Source organism: Saimiri boliviensis, chromosome 7, assembly GCF_048565385.1.
Source record: "Saimiri boliviensis isolate mSaiBol1 chromosome 7, mSaiBol1.pri, whole genome shotgun sequence".
In the NCBI taxonomy this organism is placed as follows: Eukaryota; Metazoa; Chordata; class Mammalia; order Primates; family Cebidae; genus Saimiri; species Saimiri boliviensis.
The window spans coordinates 23215819-23230696 of NC_133455.1; the positions used below are offsets into that span (position 1 = coordinate 23215819).

The 14878-nt window shown below is 41.2% G+C and overlaps 1 protein-coding gene across 3 annotated transcripts in view; it reads right to left on the minus strand.

Moving 5' to 3' along the window:
- The window catches only part of ANKRD13A (ankyrin repeat domain 13A), a 42104-nt gene that overhangs the window by 21325 nt on the left and 5901 nt on the right, over nt 1-14878 (minus strand). For all 3 annotated transcript variants that reach the window (XM_074402258.1, XM_039471982.2, XM_039471983.2), the window contains exons 2-5: nt 7505-7637; nt 6374-6498; nt 2722-2767; nt 584-727 (exon numbers count right to left, since the gene is read on the minus strand). In XM_074402258.1, coding sequence (XP_074258359.1) covers nt 584-727; nt 2722-2767; nt 6374-6463 — 280 coding nt within the window. In that variant the 5' untranslated portion in view covers nt 6464-6498; nt 7505-7637. The remainder of the gene's footprint in view (nt 1-583; nt 728-2721; nt 2768-6373; nt 6499-7504; nt 7638-14878) is intronic.

Sequence of the window (14878 nt, forward strand, 5' to 3'; positions counted from 1 at the left end):
GTAGCTTCATAAGTTAAAATGCAGCATCTTTCATATGTGTCCTCCCAGGTGCTATCTGACAAAACCTATGGTGTACTGATTATCAACTATCTATTTGCACAGGGATTATCTGACCAGATTTCCACAACACACAGGAAGCTCTGAGCCGTCTTCTCCAAAGATGCAGAATTTTTTAAGAATTTGTATTATTAGCAATATGTTCCTTCAATGTCCTTTATAAAATATATTATTACAGAATTCATAGAAATTATGTATGCACAACATTGGGTGAGCAATGCCATTTCTCATGTCTGACTGTGGAGGTATATACAGAGATACACACAGAAGGCCTGTGCTCAAAGGCTCAGGAAAGTGAAGCAGACACATCACAAAGGTAACTACTGGGTGGTAAAGGACACATGAAGGAGAACTAGCCAGACAAGAACTAAGACAGGGATGGGGAGCTGAATAATTAATAAGAATAACCAAAAAACATGCCCTAGGAAGGATCAGACAGAAAAGGCACATGAATGTGAATGCATTTTGATGGTTAAAAACCACCCTGTAATTTCACTTCAGGATTACTATAAGAGAAGTCACTCACCTTCTCCCTTAAATATAAAACTACGCCTCCCTCTTATCCAGCTCATGTTTTCAAATCCCAGCAATGTGATATCGACGCGCAGTTTGGCACCACTCTTCCAGATGCGACAGACATCATTTGGGCATATTCTGGAAACTAAGGGCACTGGAAGAGAGAAGTGTACTATTGAAAAAAATCCAATGGCCAAGCAGAAATCAGGATTCTGATTTAATAAAAGGAAGGGAGTGGCAAGATGGTGACCATCAAACAGAACTGGACTTCTTGGCTCTCACACTTTACCATACAAGAAATCACTCTTGAAAAACAAAAATGAACCTTCAGTTCCATTCATCAGAAAAAAGTCTAAATACATTTCCCAAGAGTATTCTCAATCCCAAAATGAGTCCCACTTTTCAACCCCCACCAGTGATATAGGATGTGTCCATCTGGCCTTCCTCACTCACACATGCACCTCTTGCCATATAGCTGTGGCTTACCATATTGTCATATCCACCATTCAGAATATCAAATGTCTAAATATGCCACTTTTTTTTTTTTTTTTTTGAGACAGAGTCTCTCTCTGTCACCCAGGCTGGAATGCAGTGGCACAATCTTGGCTTACTGCAACCTCTGCCTCCCGAGTTCAAGTGATTCTCCTGCCTCAGTCTCCTGAATAGCTGGAATTACAGGCACCCACCATCATGCCTGACTAATTTTTGTATTTTTTAGAGATGGGGTTTCACCATGGTGGCCAGGCTGGTCTTGAACTCCTGACCTCAAGTGATCCACCCACCTCAACTTCCCAAAGTGCTGGGATTACAGGTGTGAGCCACCGCACCCAGCCTAAGTATGCCAGTTTTTAACAAAACCAGAAATTAGAGTGATTACGTGCATTAAGAAAAAACTTCATTTCTCAAAACAATCTGAGGTACTACTCTTTTTGTTTGTTTTTTGTTTTGTTTTTATTTTTGTTTTCTGAAGTACTACTCTTTTATGCACTTTTATTTCACTTAATGTTTCGTTACAAATATGACTTCTTGCCTGAAAGGGAAGTCTGGAAATGGAAACAGCTGAAACCCTGGAAGTTAGAAGTTATCCTTAACTTATCTACAAGAAATTAAAGTAGAACATCTATGGAAATATACTGTCAGTCAATTGCCTTATGTTAATACTTTAGAGAAATATATCCATTTTGTTAAAAAAAAAAAAAAAACAAGCAAGCTATTCCAATATTCACCTCATCTTATTTAGAGTAACAAGTTTAAAAGAATCAAGCTAAACTACATAAGGAAATTAGTAAATTATGGTAAATCTACTTATTAAAATTACATTTTAGGCTGGGTGAGGTGGCTCATGCCTGTAATCCCAGCACTTTGCGGGGCTGGGGTGGGTAGATCAGCTGAGGTCAGGAGTTCAAGATCAGTCTGGCCAACATAATGAAATCCTGTTTCTACTAAAAATACAAAAATTAGGCCGGGCATGGTGGCTCACGCCTGTAATCCCAGAGCTTTGGGGTGCCAGGGCGGGTGGATCACCTGAGGTCAGGAGTTTGAGACCAACCAGCCTAGCTAACATGGTGAAACCCCCATCTCTACTAAAAATACAATTAGCCGGGCACAGTGGTGTGCACCTGTAATTCCAGCTACTTAGGAGGCTGAGGCAAGAGAATTGCTTAAACCTGGGAGACAGAGATTACAGTGAGTCACCACTGCACCACTGCACTCCAGCCTGGGCAACAGAGTGAGACACTGTCTCAAAACAATAGAAATACTAATATAAATAAAGTGACATTTTAAAACTAATAATATAGATGTTGGCTACAAATGACAAAAGGAGGAAATGAAACTGTCTATATACTATCTTCATGAATGCTTGGGAGGAAAAGTCCTATGCATGGTGGGAGAAGAGTGGATGAAAAACACCCAAAGCATTAACAGTCATGTTTAAATGGGACTATGGGTGATCATTTTTCCTTATTCTTCACTATGTATTTCATTGATTTTAAAAAATACATCTTTGGTTCAATTCAGAGAAAAGAGACAAAAAAAAAAAAATGAAAAGAAAAAAATACATCTAACTTTTACAAAGGAAAAATAAACCTACATGCAGGCTAAGCAAATTTAGAAAGAGAAATAAATAACAAGCCCACAGCCACTCACCCCAGCTGGTGAATTCCCATCTCATCTGCACATAGAAATCCGGAGCCTGAAGGGCAGACAAAGGTTTAAAACAGATTACCCTTGGCACTATCAACACAACATAAGCAGGGGTTAACAGGTTCTTAAAAACCCCAGGTTTAAAAAAAATTAAGGGAGAACAGAGAAAATAAGAAACGAAGTGTAAGCCCCTAAGCCTGGTGAGGTGGCTCGTGCCAGTAATCCCAGCACTTAGGGAGGCTGAGGCATGTGGATCACTTGTGCTCAGGGGTTTGAGACCAGCCTGGGAAACATGGGAAAACCCTGTATCTACAAAAATTACAAAAAGTAGGTGGCTATGGTGGCTCACTGTAGTACTCCAGCTACTCAGGAGGCTGAGGTAGGAGGACTGTTTGAGGCCAGGAGGTGGAGGCTGCAATGAGCCAAGACTGCACCACTGCACTCTAGCCTGGGCAACACAGTGAGACACTGTCTCAAAAAAAAGAAAGAAAGAAAGAAAGAAAAAAGTGTAAGCCCATTACTTATTTTATTATATATTCAGAGTGTTATTTTACCTGGATACAAAATATGTATAGGCGTTAAGAAACTAAACAGACAGCCGGGCACAGCAGCTCACGCCTGTAACCCCAGCACTTTGGGAGGCTGAGGCAGGTGGATCAGTTAAGGTCAAGAGAGTTCGAGACCAACCTGGCCAACACGGTGAAACCTTGTCTCCACTAAAAAAATCAGCCAGGTACGGCGGCTCATGCCTGTAATCCCAGCATTGTGAGAAGCCAAGGCGGGCAGATCACCTGAGATCAGGAGTTTGAGATAAGCCAGACCAACATGGAGAAACCCCATCTTCACTAAAAAATACAAAATTATCCAGGTGTTGTGGCACATGCCTGTAATCCCAGCCACTTGGGAGGCTGAGGCAGGAGAATCACTTGAACCCGGGAGGCAGAGGTTGCAGTGAGCTGAGATTGTGCCATTGGACTCCAGCCTGGGCAACAAGAGCAAAACTCCGTCTCAAAAAAAAAACAAACAAAAAATTAGCTGGGCATGGTGGCACACACCTGTAATCCCAGCTACTGGGGAGGCTGAGCCAGGAGAATTGCTTGAACTTGGGAGGCAGAGGTTGCAGTGAGCCGAGATCTCGCACTCTGCATTCTAGCCTAGGCAACAGAGTGAGACCCCATATCAAATAAAAAAAAAAAAAAAAGTAAGTGAACAGCAAGCAAGAGGATAAGAGGATTGTCTGCATCGATAATGAAGCGCTTTATCAAAAAAAAAAAAAAAAAAAAAGAAAAAGAAAAAAGATAAGAGGATTGGAGGAGGATAAAAATCAAACCTGATTCAGGGGTCCCAGTCAGGTTCCAAACAGTAAGAGAAAGAGAAGCCTGGGAAGATGGGCTTAAGTACTGCCAAGCAATGTGGGTAACCATCTATTCTAGGCAAACAGCAGAGAATGTCAATTCCATACATTCAATGAGGAATTTGACTGTAAAAGGCTTTATGTGCTGGCAAGTGCTTCCTATTTATTGAACTGCTCTGTGAAACCGAAAGAGGTTGCTAGACTTCACTTCCTCAGGAAGTTGATCTTCCCTCCAGTTAAAAGAACATTTTTCTCCACTTTCCTCCAAAACATGTAGAATTTGGATTTCTGAAGTTTTAAACCACCAGAGCAGCCCGTTTAGGATTATTTTCTTACCTACCATTCTTACAGGTTCCTGAAGATTCAGAAATCTAACAGCTACCCTTCAAGAAGAGAAATGCTAGAAATTCCAGGTGTTTTTCTTGTTCCTACACACTTGCAAGGCTTTGCCATGATTTTTACCAAAGCACAGGGCAAAGAATCTACCCTGGAGTAAAATCTGCCAGCATTCCAATGATGAGCAAAGACAACCTCCAAGAGACAGGTGGCAAGAAAGGCTGGCGTATGTTATAAGGAGATAATACTGTTGAAAGTTAAGACCTCAATGACAGCTTCTGGAGCCATTAAGTACACAGGTCATTTATGGGCTCTCTATAACTGGAAGCAGAGAATACAATTCAGTGCAGTCCATCGGAATGGACCAAGATGAATAAAAAAATAAAAATCCATGACAATAAATTTTTTAAGTGAAGGGTGATCTCATGTTAAAAAAGTCACTTTGCCAAATGGGCAGATGATGTTTTTAGTTCCTGCTGCAGTTAGGAAGAAAACAATATATTCATGTGATCTTTGCACACTCAAAAATACATACCTATTTTTAAAACAATGCACACATTTAGTATTTTACGGGAGATTTCACTGTAGTATATATGGGAAATGAATACCTTGAACATGACTTAACTTAGAAATTTCTTTTCAAAGATGGCTCAAAAAATGACCAATGATTGTCTTTTTTATAATAAAGTTGTTCCTTTTCTCAATACAGCTATTAGTTTATCTCTGCAAACGAATTAGGTCAATGGACTAAAGGTCTCAAAATACTAATGACTGGAAGTGACAAGACTGGCAAGGAGAAGCTACACATGGACCTCTAAGCCTCAACAGGACCTGAAAATTCCTGCAGAGTAAGTGATGCCTATCACAACTTCCTTAAGATTACTGATGCTCAGGAGGCTACATTCAACAAAACAGGCACCTAAACAAATTAATTGTTTGATGTCTATTTTCCTTAAGTTCTAATTTTTACTTTGTTATCAATTAATAATAATTATTATTATTGTTTTAGGTCTTGCTGTCTCCGAGATTGGACTGCAGGGGTGCAATCACGGCTCACTGCAGCCTCAACCTCCTAGGTTCCAGCAATCCTCAGACTACAGGTGTGCACTAATATCCCGTACTTTTTTTCCTTTTTTTTTTTTTTGAGACGGAGTTTCGCTCTTGTTACCCAGGCTGGAGTGCAATGGCGCGATCTCGGCCCACCGCAACCTCCACCTCCTGGGTTCAAGCAATTCTCCTGCCTCAGCCTCCTGAGTAGCTGGGATGACAGGCACGTGCCACCACGCCCAGCTAATTTTTTGTATTTTTAGTAGAGACGGGGTTTCACCATGTTGACCAGGATGGTCTCGATCTCTTGAGCTTGTGATCCGCCCGCCTCGGCCTCCCAAAGTGCTGGGATTAGAGGCGTGAGCCACCGCGCCCGGCCTTTTTTTCCTTTTTTTTAAAGACAGTCTTGCTTTGTTTGTTGCCCAAGCTGGTCTCAAACTCCTGGGCTCAAGCAAATCCTCCTGCCTAAGCCTCCCAAAGTGCTGGGAATATAGGCATGAGCCACTATGCCTGGCTAAATTATAATTTTTTATTTTATTTATTTATTTATTTATTTTTTAGAGAAGGGGTTTCACCATGTTGGCCAGGCTGGTCTTGAACTCCTGAGCTCAGGGGATCCACCCGCCTCGGCCTCCCAAAGTGCTGCGATTACACCAGTGAGCCACCTTGCCTGGCCTAAATTATAATTTTTAAACAGTACTTAAAAGGGTAAACCCAGTGACTTAGCAGTGTAATTTGTGAAAGACCTCATATTTCCGCAAATTAGAAGGGCAAGGAATAATGTGATCAGTATTCAGTATTTCATATTCACTATTCAGAAAACTTTTTGGGAAGGCACACAAGGATGTCAAACTGTGTCTCCAGTAATTGTATCAGCATGTAGCTCAGATTATGGCCTAACCACATTTTCACGGATACCTCAAGAATTTTTTGGAGCAGCTCAGGAACTCCCTCAAGGGCCATGGATGTGTTGTGGTAATCTCGATGTTGAAGAACTGTGTATACCATCTCAGGATCACCAGTGCTCACAGCCTCATGTAAAACTGGAAAACAAAAGGGTGAAATTTAATTCTTGTACTTTCTGGCAAATTCCAAAACCAGGCTGAAAAAGCGTCTAGATCAAAGACCAGTATTTTCTTCAGAGGAAAGGGGCTGCAGTACAACCTTACCATGATAATCATGACTTCTGATTGCCAGCTCTTCACTGAGTAAAAAACATAGAGTAGTACTCTTACCATCTTGATCAACCCCTTCTACCTCCCCAAGCTCTGTCCTTACCACTGGTTCCAAAATCTTGACAATGTGTTTAGAGAGCTGGCTTTAACTATACGATCACACAACTGTGTTTACATGTAGACCTGGCAGGCAGGGCTTGACCTACAGTATCCCTGCTCAGTCAATACAAAATTACTCTGACCAATAGTAGAAGAGCTTGCAAACAAGTGAAATGCCAGGATTTCCCAGGAAGAGGCTACTTTTAGCCACAATTTCTTTTTGATTTTTGCCTATTTTGATGGATTCAATGGAAGTAACCATATTCTTCAGGGGAATAATGGCCTCCATGTTAATGTACAGTGGAAGAAGTTTGCACTGAGAGCTATTTCTGGATGAGGAGTCATTCTCTACCAAGGGTTTCTGGCCTGGGACACAATTCGTGGTTTTGTGTCACAGCCCAACCTGCATCATCCTGGGCTCCCATTTCCTTGCCCCCATCCCTCGTCCCAAGAGAGAAATCTTAAGATAAAGATGACTCTGAGGAAAAGTATGATTGAGACTAGCCTTTATTCAAAAAGAGAAACCAACATGAATGAACTTTTTTTTTGAGCCAAGGTCTTGCTCTGTTGCCCAGGGTAGAGTGAAGTGGCACAATCACAGTTGACTGCAGTGTCAGCCTCCCCAGGCTCAGGTGGCCCTCCCACCCCAGCCTCCTGAGTAGCTGGTACTACAGGCATGCGCCACTGCACCTGGCTGATTTTCATATTTTTTATAGAGACAGGGTTTCACCATGTTGCCCAGGGGAACTTTCAATTATTATAAAAGTATACTTACCTGTCCATCCCTGGCGATTTTCTTTTGTCACATCTGCTTTATGTCGGAGTAAGACTCGAGCAGACTCCAAATGTCCCAAGGAAACAGCAAGATGCAATAATGTTCGACCTCGTGGGTCCACAGCCTCCACATTCTGTGAAGGAAACACTGGCAGTTATACAACTGGATACATTACATTAAAATGGGAAAATGTGTTTGACAGATATTTTAAGTATAAGAAATAGAAAACATATTTACACATTAATTACAGCAACACATGTAAGAAGGTATGAGAGCTGTTTCTGGATAAGGAGTAATTCTCTATCGAGGGATTCTGGTCTGGGACACAATTTGTGGTTTTGTGTCACAGCCCAACCTTTGTGACACAAATGCAAACATTTGGGCACCGTTAAAATATGAATTTGGGGATTATATGTAAAGATGATAGTTCCTGAATTCCTTTTTCTGTAAAGTGCCTAATAAACGTTGGCAACAGGCCCCAGAGGATCCAACACAACTTTAAGCTCTTGACAGCACTCAAATTAAGTCTAAATAAGGCCAGGAGCTTTCATGAAATGCAATCACCAGACGACATAGAACATGGGAGATTTCTCAAGCACATATCAGCATTCAAGTCTAGAACAGGAAGTGTAGGACCTTAATCAAAACTGAAAGCACAGAAGATAATTTAGGTCAGAATAAAATTACATTCGCTAGCTGGATTCCCACCAAAACACCACTCTCATTATTGTGTATTGAGTTTCACATGCCCTTAAGTAGCAGCATCTGTGGTCCGTCAGACCACAAGCATGATCTGCCGCGCATGTATGTGGATCTACTCACAGAGAAATAGGCAAAGTGCACACACGTCACTTCCATCCATCCCCTTGAGGATTTTCTTCCCCACGGTAGACATACACATCTGGCTTTTATCTCTTCATTCCTATTCTGCCACTCTTGGCCCCCTTTTGGCACCTGCACTGTGTCTCCAGAGCCACGCAGCAGTTTCTCTAGTGTGCGCTAAGTCGCAATGCCTGGGCGCTGCCTGCAAAATATGACTCTGAAAGTTCTTCCAAGGATACAATAAACTGCTATGGACTTTTGGAAGGCAAAACTTTTTTTTTTTTTTAACAAGGTCTCATTCTGTCATCCAGGCTGGTGTGCAATGGCTTGACCTCTTGGGTCAAGTGATCCTTCCATAACAGCCTTCCAAGTAGCTGGGAATTAATGGCATGAGCTACCATGCCTAGCCTGTAAAAACTTTTTAAACACCTTAATACATCATAGAAAATGCGCTTTATCTTGAGTCAAGATGCTAGCTATTATTCAAGATAAAGAAAATGTGCAGGCACTACCCCTGCAGTCTCTGAAGATACACAGAAAGTGCCACTTAGTAAAGTGCAGCAGGATCATGCATAAACCACCACAGTCCAATAGCTGTCAAATCTCCTTGTTTTGCTAAAACTATGTTACGGCTATTATATGGTGAAGATAACTCTTATCGAGGAATAAGAGACATGGTTGAAGACACCTGCAAGCTGAACACAAGTCCTCCTGAACCTATCCCAGGCCTCAATGTTCCCCCAGTGCTAAAAACATTCCTGTCTCCTGAAGCCCAGTCCACACACCTCCCATGATTCTCTGACTCTTCTCAAGGGTAGGTAGGACTTGTCCATCGCACCAAAGAGATGGAGAATTCCAAAGGGTAGGATCTAACTCATATTAATATCTTCTAGATTCTCTTACCCTAGTCTCTAACTTGCATTAAATGCTTTCTTAAAAGTAACAAGGCAATGAACTTATGAACTATGAATTCAGTTGAAGTTTAGCAGGAAAGAAATAATTAGCAAACTCATTATCTTCCTACACATCTATTATATAAACTAGGTATTTTCTTACCTAACCGATTCAATCTAAATAAAATGTGCTAGGTTTAGTACACTACCTGTCACAGGGGAGGTGTGTAAAAACGTTTACCATGGGAAAGGGAAACTACTTACTACAATTCACACCCCAGAGCAAAACTAACAGCTCAGAGTAAGGATTAACACTCAAACTTGGTCGGGCGCAGTGGCTCACACCTCTATCTCAGCACTTTAAAAACGGGCGAGCCAGGCACGGTGGCTCAGGCCTGTAATCCCAGCACTTTGGGAGGCCAAGGTGGGTGGATTACGAGGTCAAGAGATCGAGACCATCCTGGCCAACATGGTGAAACCCCCATCTCTACTAAAAATACAAAAATTAGCTGGGTGTGGTGACGTGCGCCTGTAGGCCCAGCTACTTGGGAGGCTGAGGCAGGAGAATCACTTGAATACCGGAGTGGAGGCAGAGGCTGCAGAGAGCCGAGATTGTGCCACTGCACTCCAGCCTGGCAACAGAGCAAGACTCCATCTCAAAAAATTAATTAATTAATTAATTAAAATAAAATAAATAAATAAATAAAAATAAAGGCAGGTGAGTCACCTGAGGTCAGGAACCCGAGACCAACCTGACCAATACGATGAAACCTTATCTCTACTAAAAATATAAAAATTAGTCGGGGTTTCGTACATAGCAGAGCAGCTCCCTCGCTGCGATCTATTGAAAGTCAGCCCTCGACACAAGGGTTTGTAAAAAACATAAAAAAAAAAAAATATATATATATATATATATAAAAATTAGCCAGTCATGGTGGTGAGTGCCTATAGACCTGGCTACTCAGGAGGCTGAGACAGGAGAATTCCTTGAACCCGGGAGGCGGAGGTTGCAGTGAGCTGAGATCGTGCCACTGCACACCAGCCTGGGTGACAGACCAAGACTCTGTCTCAACAAACAAACAAAAAACACTCAAACTCCTGGGCAAAGGTTAGAGATGCTGTACAACATAAAAGCCAAATACATTACAATGTTAACTTTTTTTCTAGTTTGGACCACAGAGAAGCACCTATAGCTAAGCCACAGAGCAGCACACTTTTCTTGGATAATTATAACTCTTCAGACCTTCCTGTGCCTCTCTCACTTGAAATAAGAGGAAGTAGAAAAAAAAAATTCTGTAATTGTATTATGGTGACAGTGATTTTAAAACAGTAAGTGAATAAAGATTAGAGAGGAAACGAGTAAAATAGAGAGGAGAAAACAATAAAGAAAATCAACAAAACCAAAAGCTGGTTCTTGGAAAGTGTCAACAACATTGTCGAACATTTAGTTAGCTAGATCAGGGAAAAAAAAGAGAAGACTTTAAGTTACTGAAATCAGGAATGAAAGATGGGATATTATTAGCAACTCTACAGAAATAAAAAGGATTATAAAAGGAGACTATGAATAACTGCATGCCAACAAATTAGATAACTTAAATGAACAAGGTAAGTCCCTACAGAAATGCAAACCAGCAAAACTGACTTAAAATCCGAGTAAGTTTGTAACAAAAAATTGAATTAGTAATTTAAAAACTCCCCACCAAAAAACGCAGGCCCAGATGGCTTCACTGCTGAATTCTCTTTTTTTTTTTTTTTTGGAGACAGAGTCTCCCACTGTTACCCAGGCTGTAGCGTAGTGTCGCGATCTCGGCTCACTGCAACCTCCACCTCCTGGGTTCAAGCAATTCTCCTGCCTCAGCTTCCTGAGTAGCTGGGACTATAGGCACATGCCACCATGGCCAGCTAATTTTTGTATTTTAGGAGAGATGGGGTTTCACCATATTGACCAGGCTGGTCTTGAACTCCTGATCCTGTCATCCATCTACCTCAGCCTCCCAAAGTGCTGGGATTACAGATGTGAGCCACCATGTGGCTTTTTTTTTTTTTGAGATTGAGTCTCTCTCTTGTCACCCAAGCTGGAGTGCAGTGATGTAATCTCAGCTCACTGTAACTTCCACCTCCCAGTTTCAAGTGATTCTTGTGCCTTAGCCTCCCTAGTAGCTGGGATTACAAGTGCCAGCCACCATACCTGGCTAATTTATGTACTTTTAGTAGAATTGCGGTTTTCCCATGTTGGCCATGCTGGTCTTGAACTCCTAACTTCAAGTGATCCACCCACCTCAGACTCCCAACGTGCTGGGATTACAGACATGAGCCACCAAGCCTGACCTTCACTGGCAAATGCTACCAAACATTTAAACAGGAATGAATACCAATGTTTCACAAACTCTTCTAATAAACAGATGAAGACGGAAAACTTTCCCATTCATTTTATGAGCCCACTATTATCCTGAAGACAAATGCTTCATAAGAAAAGAAAACCACAGACTAATATCTCTTATGATATAAATTCAAAAATCCTCAACAAAATACTGGCAAACTAAATTCAGAATGTATAAAATGCGTTATTTTATACTATGACCCAGTGAGACTTATCCTACAAATACAAGAATGGTATAATTTCATTCAATTAACGTATCACACCATATCAATAGGATAAAGCAAAAATACACGATCATCTCAACAGCTGTAGCAAAAACATCTGACAAAAATCCAACATCCCTTCATGATTAAAAGAAAAAACCAAAACTCTGAGCATACTAGGAATTAAAGAAAACTTCCTCAAAGAACATCTCTACAAAACCCACAACATCATAGTTAATGGTGAAAGACTGGATGCTTCCCGCCCAAGATGAGGAACAAGATGATGATGTTCTCTTTCACCACATCTATTCAACACTGTACTAGAGGTTCTAACCACAGCAACTGGGCAACAAAAAGAAATAAAAAGCATCCAGATTGGAAAGGAAGATGACATGATCTTGTGTATAACAGCCTAAGGAATCTACCAAAAATCTATTAGAACTGTTAAATAGGCCGGGCGCGGTGGCTCACGCCTGTAATCCCAGCACTTTGGGAGGCAGAGGCGGGTGGATCACGAGGTCAAGAGATCGAGACCATCCTGGTCAACATGCTGAAACCCCGTCTCTACTAAAAATACAAAAAAAATAGCTGGGCATGGTGGCACGTGCCTGTAATCCCAGCTACTCAGGAGGCTGAGGCAGGAGAATCGCCTGAACCCAGAAGGTGGAGGTTGCGGTGAGCCGAGATCACGCCATTGCACTCCAGCCTGGGTAACAAGAGTGAAACTACATCTCAAAAAAAAAAAAAAGAACTATTAAATAGCAAGTGTTCAGCAAGGTTGCAGGACACAAGATCAATAACTAATCAATTATATTTCTATATACTTGTAATGAACAACTCAAAAATGAAATTAAGAAAACAATTCCATCTATAATAGCATCAAAAAAAAACATTTAGGAATAAACACAACAAAATAAATATAAAGCCATATATTCTTAAACCATAAAACATTGTTAGAAAAATTATATCAGGCCTGGCCGGGTACAATGCCTCTTGCCTATAATCCCAGCACTCTGGGAGGCTGAGGTGGGCAGATCACCTGAGGTCAGGAGTTTCAGACCAGCTGACCAACATGGAGAAACCCAGTCTCTACTAAAAACACAAAATCAGCCATGGTGTGGTAGCACATGCCTGTAATCCTAGCTACTCAGGAGGCAGAGGAATGACAGTCGCTTGAACCTGGGAGGTGGAAGTTGTGGCAAGCCAAGATTACACCATTGCACTCCAGCCTGGGCAAAGACAGCAAAACCTCTGTCTCATTAGAAAAAAAAAAAAAAAAAAAGAAAATTAAAGAAGACCTAAATAAACTGAAAAACATCCTTAAGCTCACGGTTTAAAAGACAGTATTGTTAAAATAACAAAACCCTCCAAACTGAGGTATAGATTCAATTCAACTCCTATCAAATTCTTAGCTGTTTTTTTTGCAGAAATTAACAAGCTGATCTTAGAATTCATATGGAAATGCAAGAAACCTAGAACAGCCACCTTGAAGAGAGAGGTCTGAGGACTCACACTTCATACTTGCCAATTTCAAAACATACTACGCAAAGCTACAGTAATCAAGACAATGTGGTACTGGCATAAGGACAGACATATCGGTTAATGGAATACAATTTAGAGTCCAGAAATAAACCCACACATTTATAGTCAATTGATTTTCAACAAGGGTGCCAAAATAACTCATTGGGAAAGAACTGTCCTTTCAACAAGTGGCACTTGAACAACTGAATATCTGCATGCAAAAGAATGAAATTTTGGCTGGGCTCAGTGGTTCACATCTGTAATCCCAGCACTTTGGGAGGCCAAGGTGGGAAGATCGCCTGATGCCAGGTGTTCAAGACTGGGGTGACACAGTGAGACCCCCATCTCAGGAAAAAAAAAATTGTTTTGCATATACCATACATGAAAATTGGCTCAAAATGGATCACAAACCCAAGAGTAAGAGCTAAACTGATAAAAACTCAGAAGAGGGCCGGGCGTGGTGGCTCACGCCTGTAATCCCAGCACTTTGGGAGGCCGAGGCAGGTGGATCATGAGGTCAAGAGATCGAGACCATCCTGGTCAACATGGTGAAACCCCTTCTCTACTAAAAATACAAAAAATTAGCTGGGCATGGTGGCACATGCCTGTAATCCTAGCTACTCAGGAGGCTGAGGCAGGAGAATCGCCTGAACCCAGGAGGTGGAGGTTGCAGTGAGCCAAGACCGCGCCATTGCACTCCAGCCTGGGTAACAAGAGCGAAAGTCCATCTCAAAAAGAAAAAAAAAGAAAAACTCAGAAGAAAACAGGGGTACATTTTCATGACCTCAGACTTCTTAGCTATAACACTGAAAGTGTAAGTGACAGAAGAAAATACAGATAAATTGGACTTCACCAAAATTTAAAACTTTTGCACTTCAAATGATACCATGCGGAAAGTAAAAAGACAACCCACAGAATGGGAGAAAATATTTGCAAATCATATACTAATAAAAGCTTAGTATCAAGAATATACAAAGAACCCTTACAACTCAACAAGTCAAATAACTCAATTTTTAAATGAGCAAAGGATTGGAGTAGACATTTCTCCAAAGAGAATACACTAATGGCCAATAAGCACATGAAAAGAGGCTCAATAAGTATTAGAGAAATGCAAATCAAAACCACAATGAGATGCCACTTCACACCCACTAGGATGGCTACAAACAAAACAGACAATACCAAGTGTTGCCAAGAATGTGAAGAAACTGAAACCCTCATACACTTTTGGTAGAAATGTAAAATAGTGCAGCCACTTTGAAAAATTGTTGGCAGTTCCTCAAAAAGTTAAACATAGAGTATCTACATGACCCAGCAATTCCTCTCCAAGGTATACACCCAAGAGAAATGAAAACATATATCCACTCAAAAACTTATATATGGAGCTGGGTGCAGTGGCTCATGTCTGTAATCCTAGCACTTTGGGAGGCCAAGGTGGGCTGATCACTTGAGGTCAGGAGTTCAAGATCAGCCTGGCCAACATGGTGAAACCCCATCTCTACTAAAAATACAAAAATTAGCTGGGTGTGGTGGTGCGTGACAATAATCCCAGCTACTA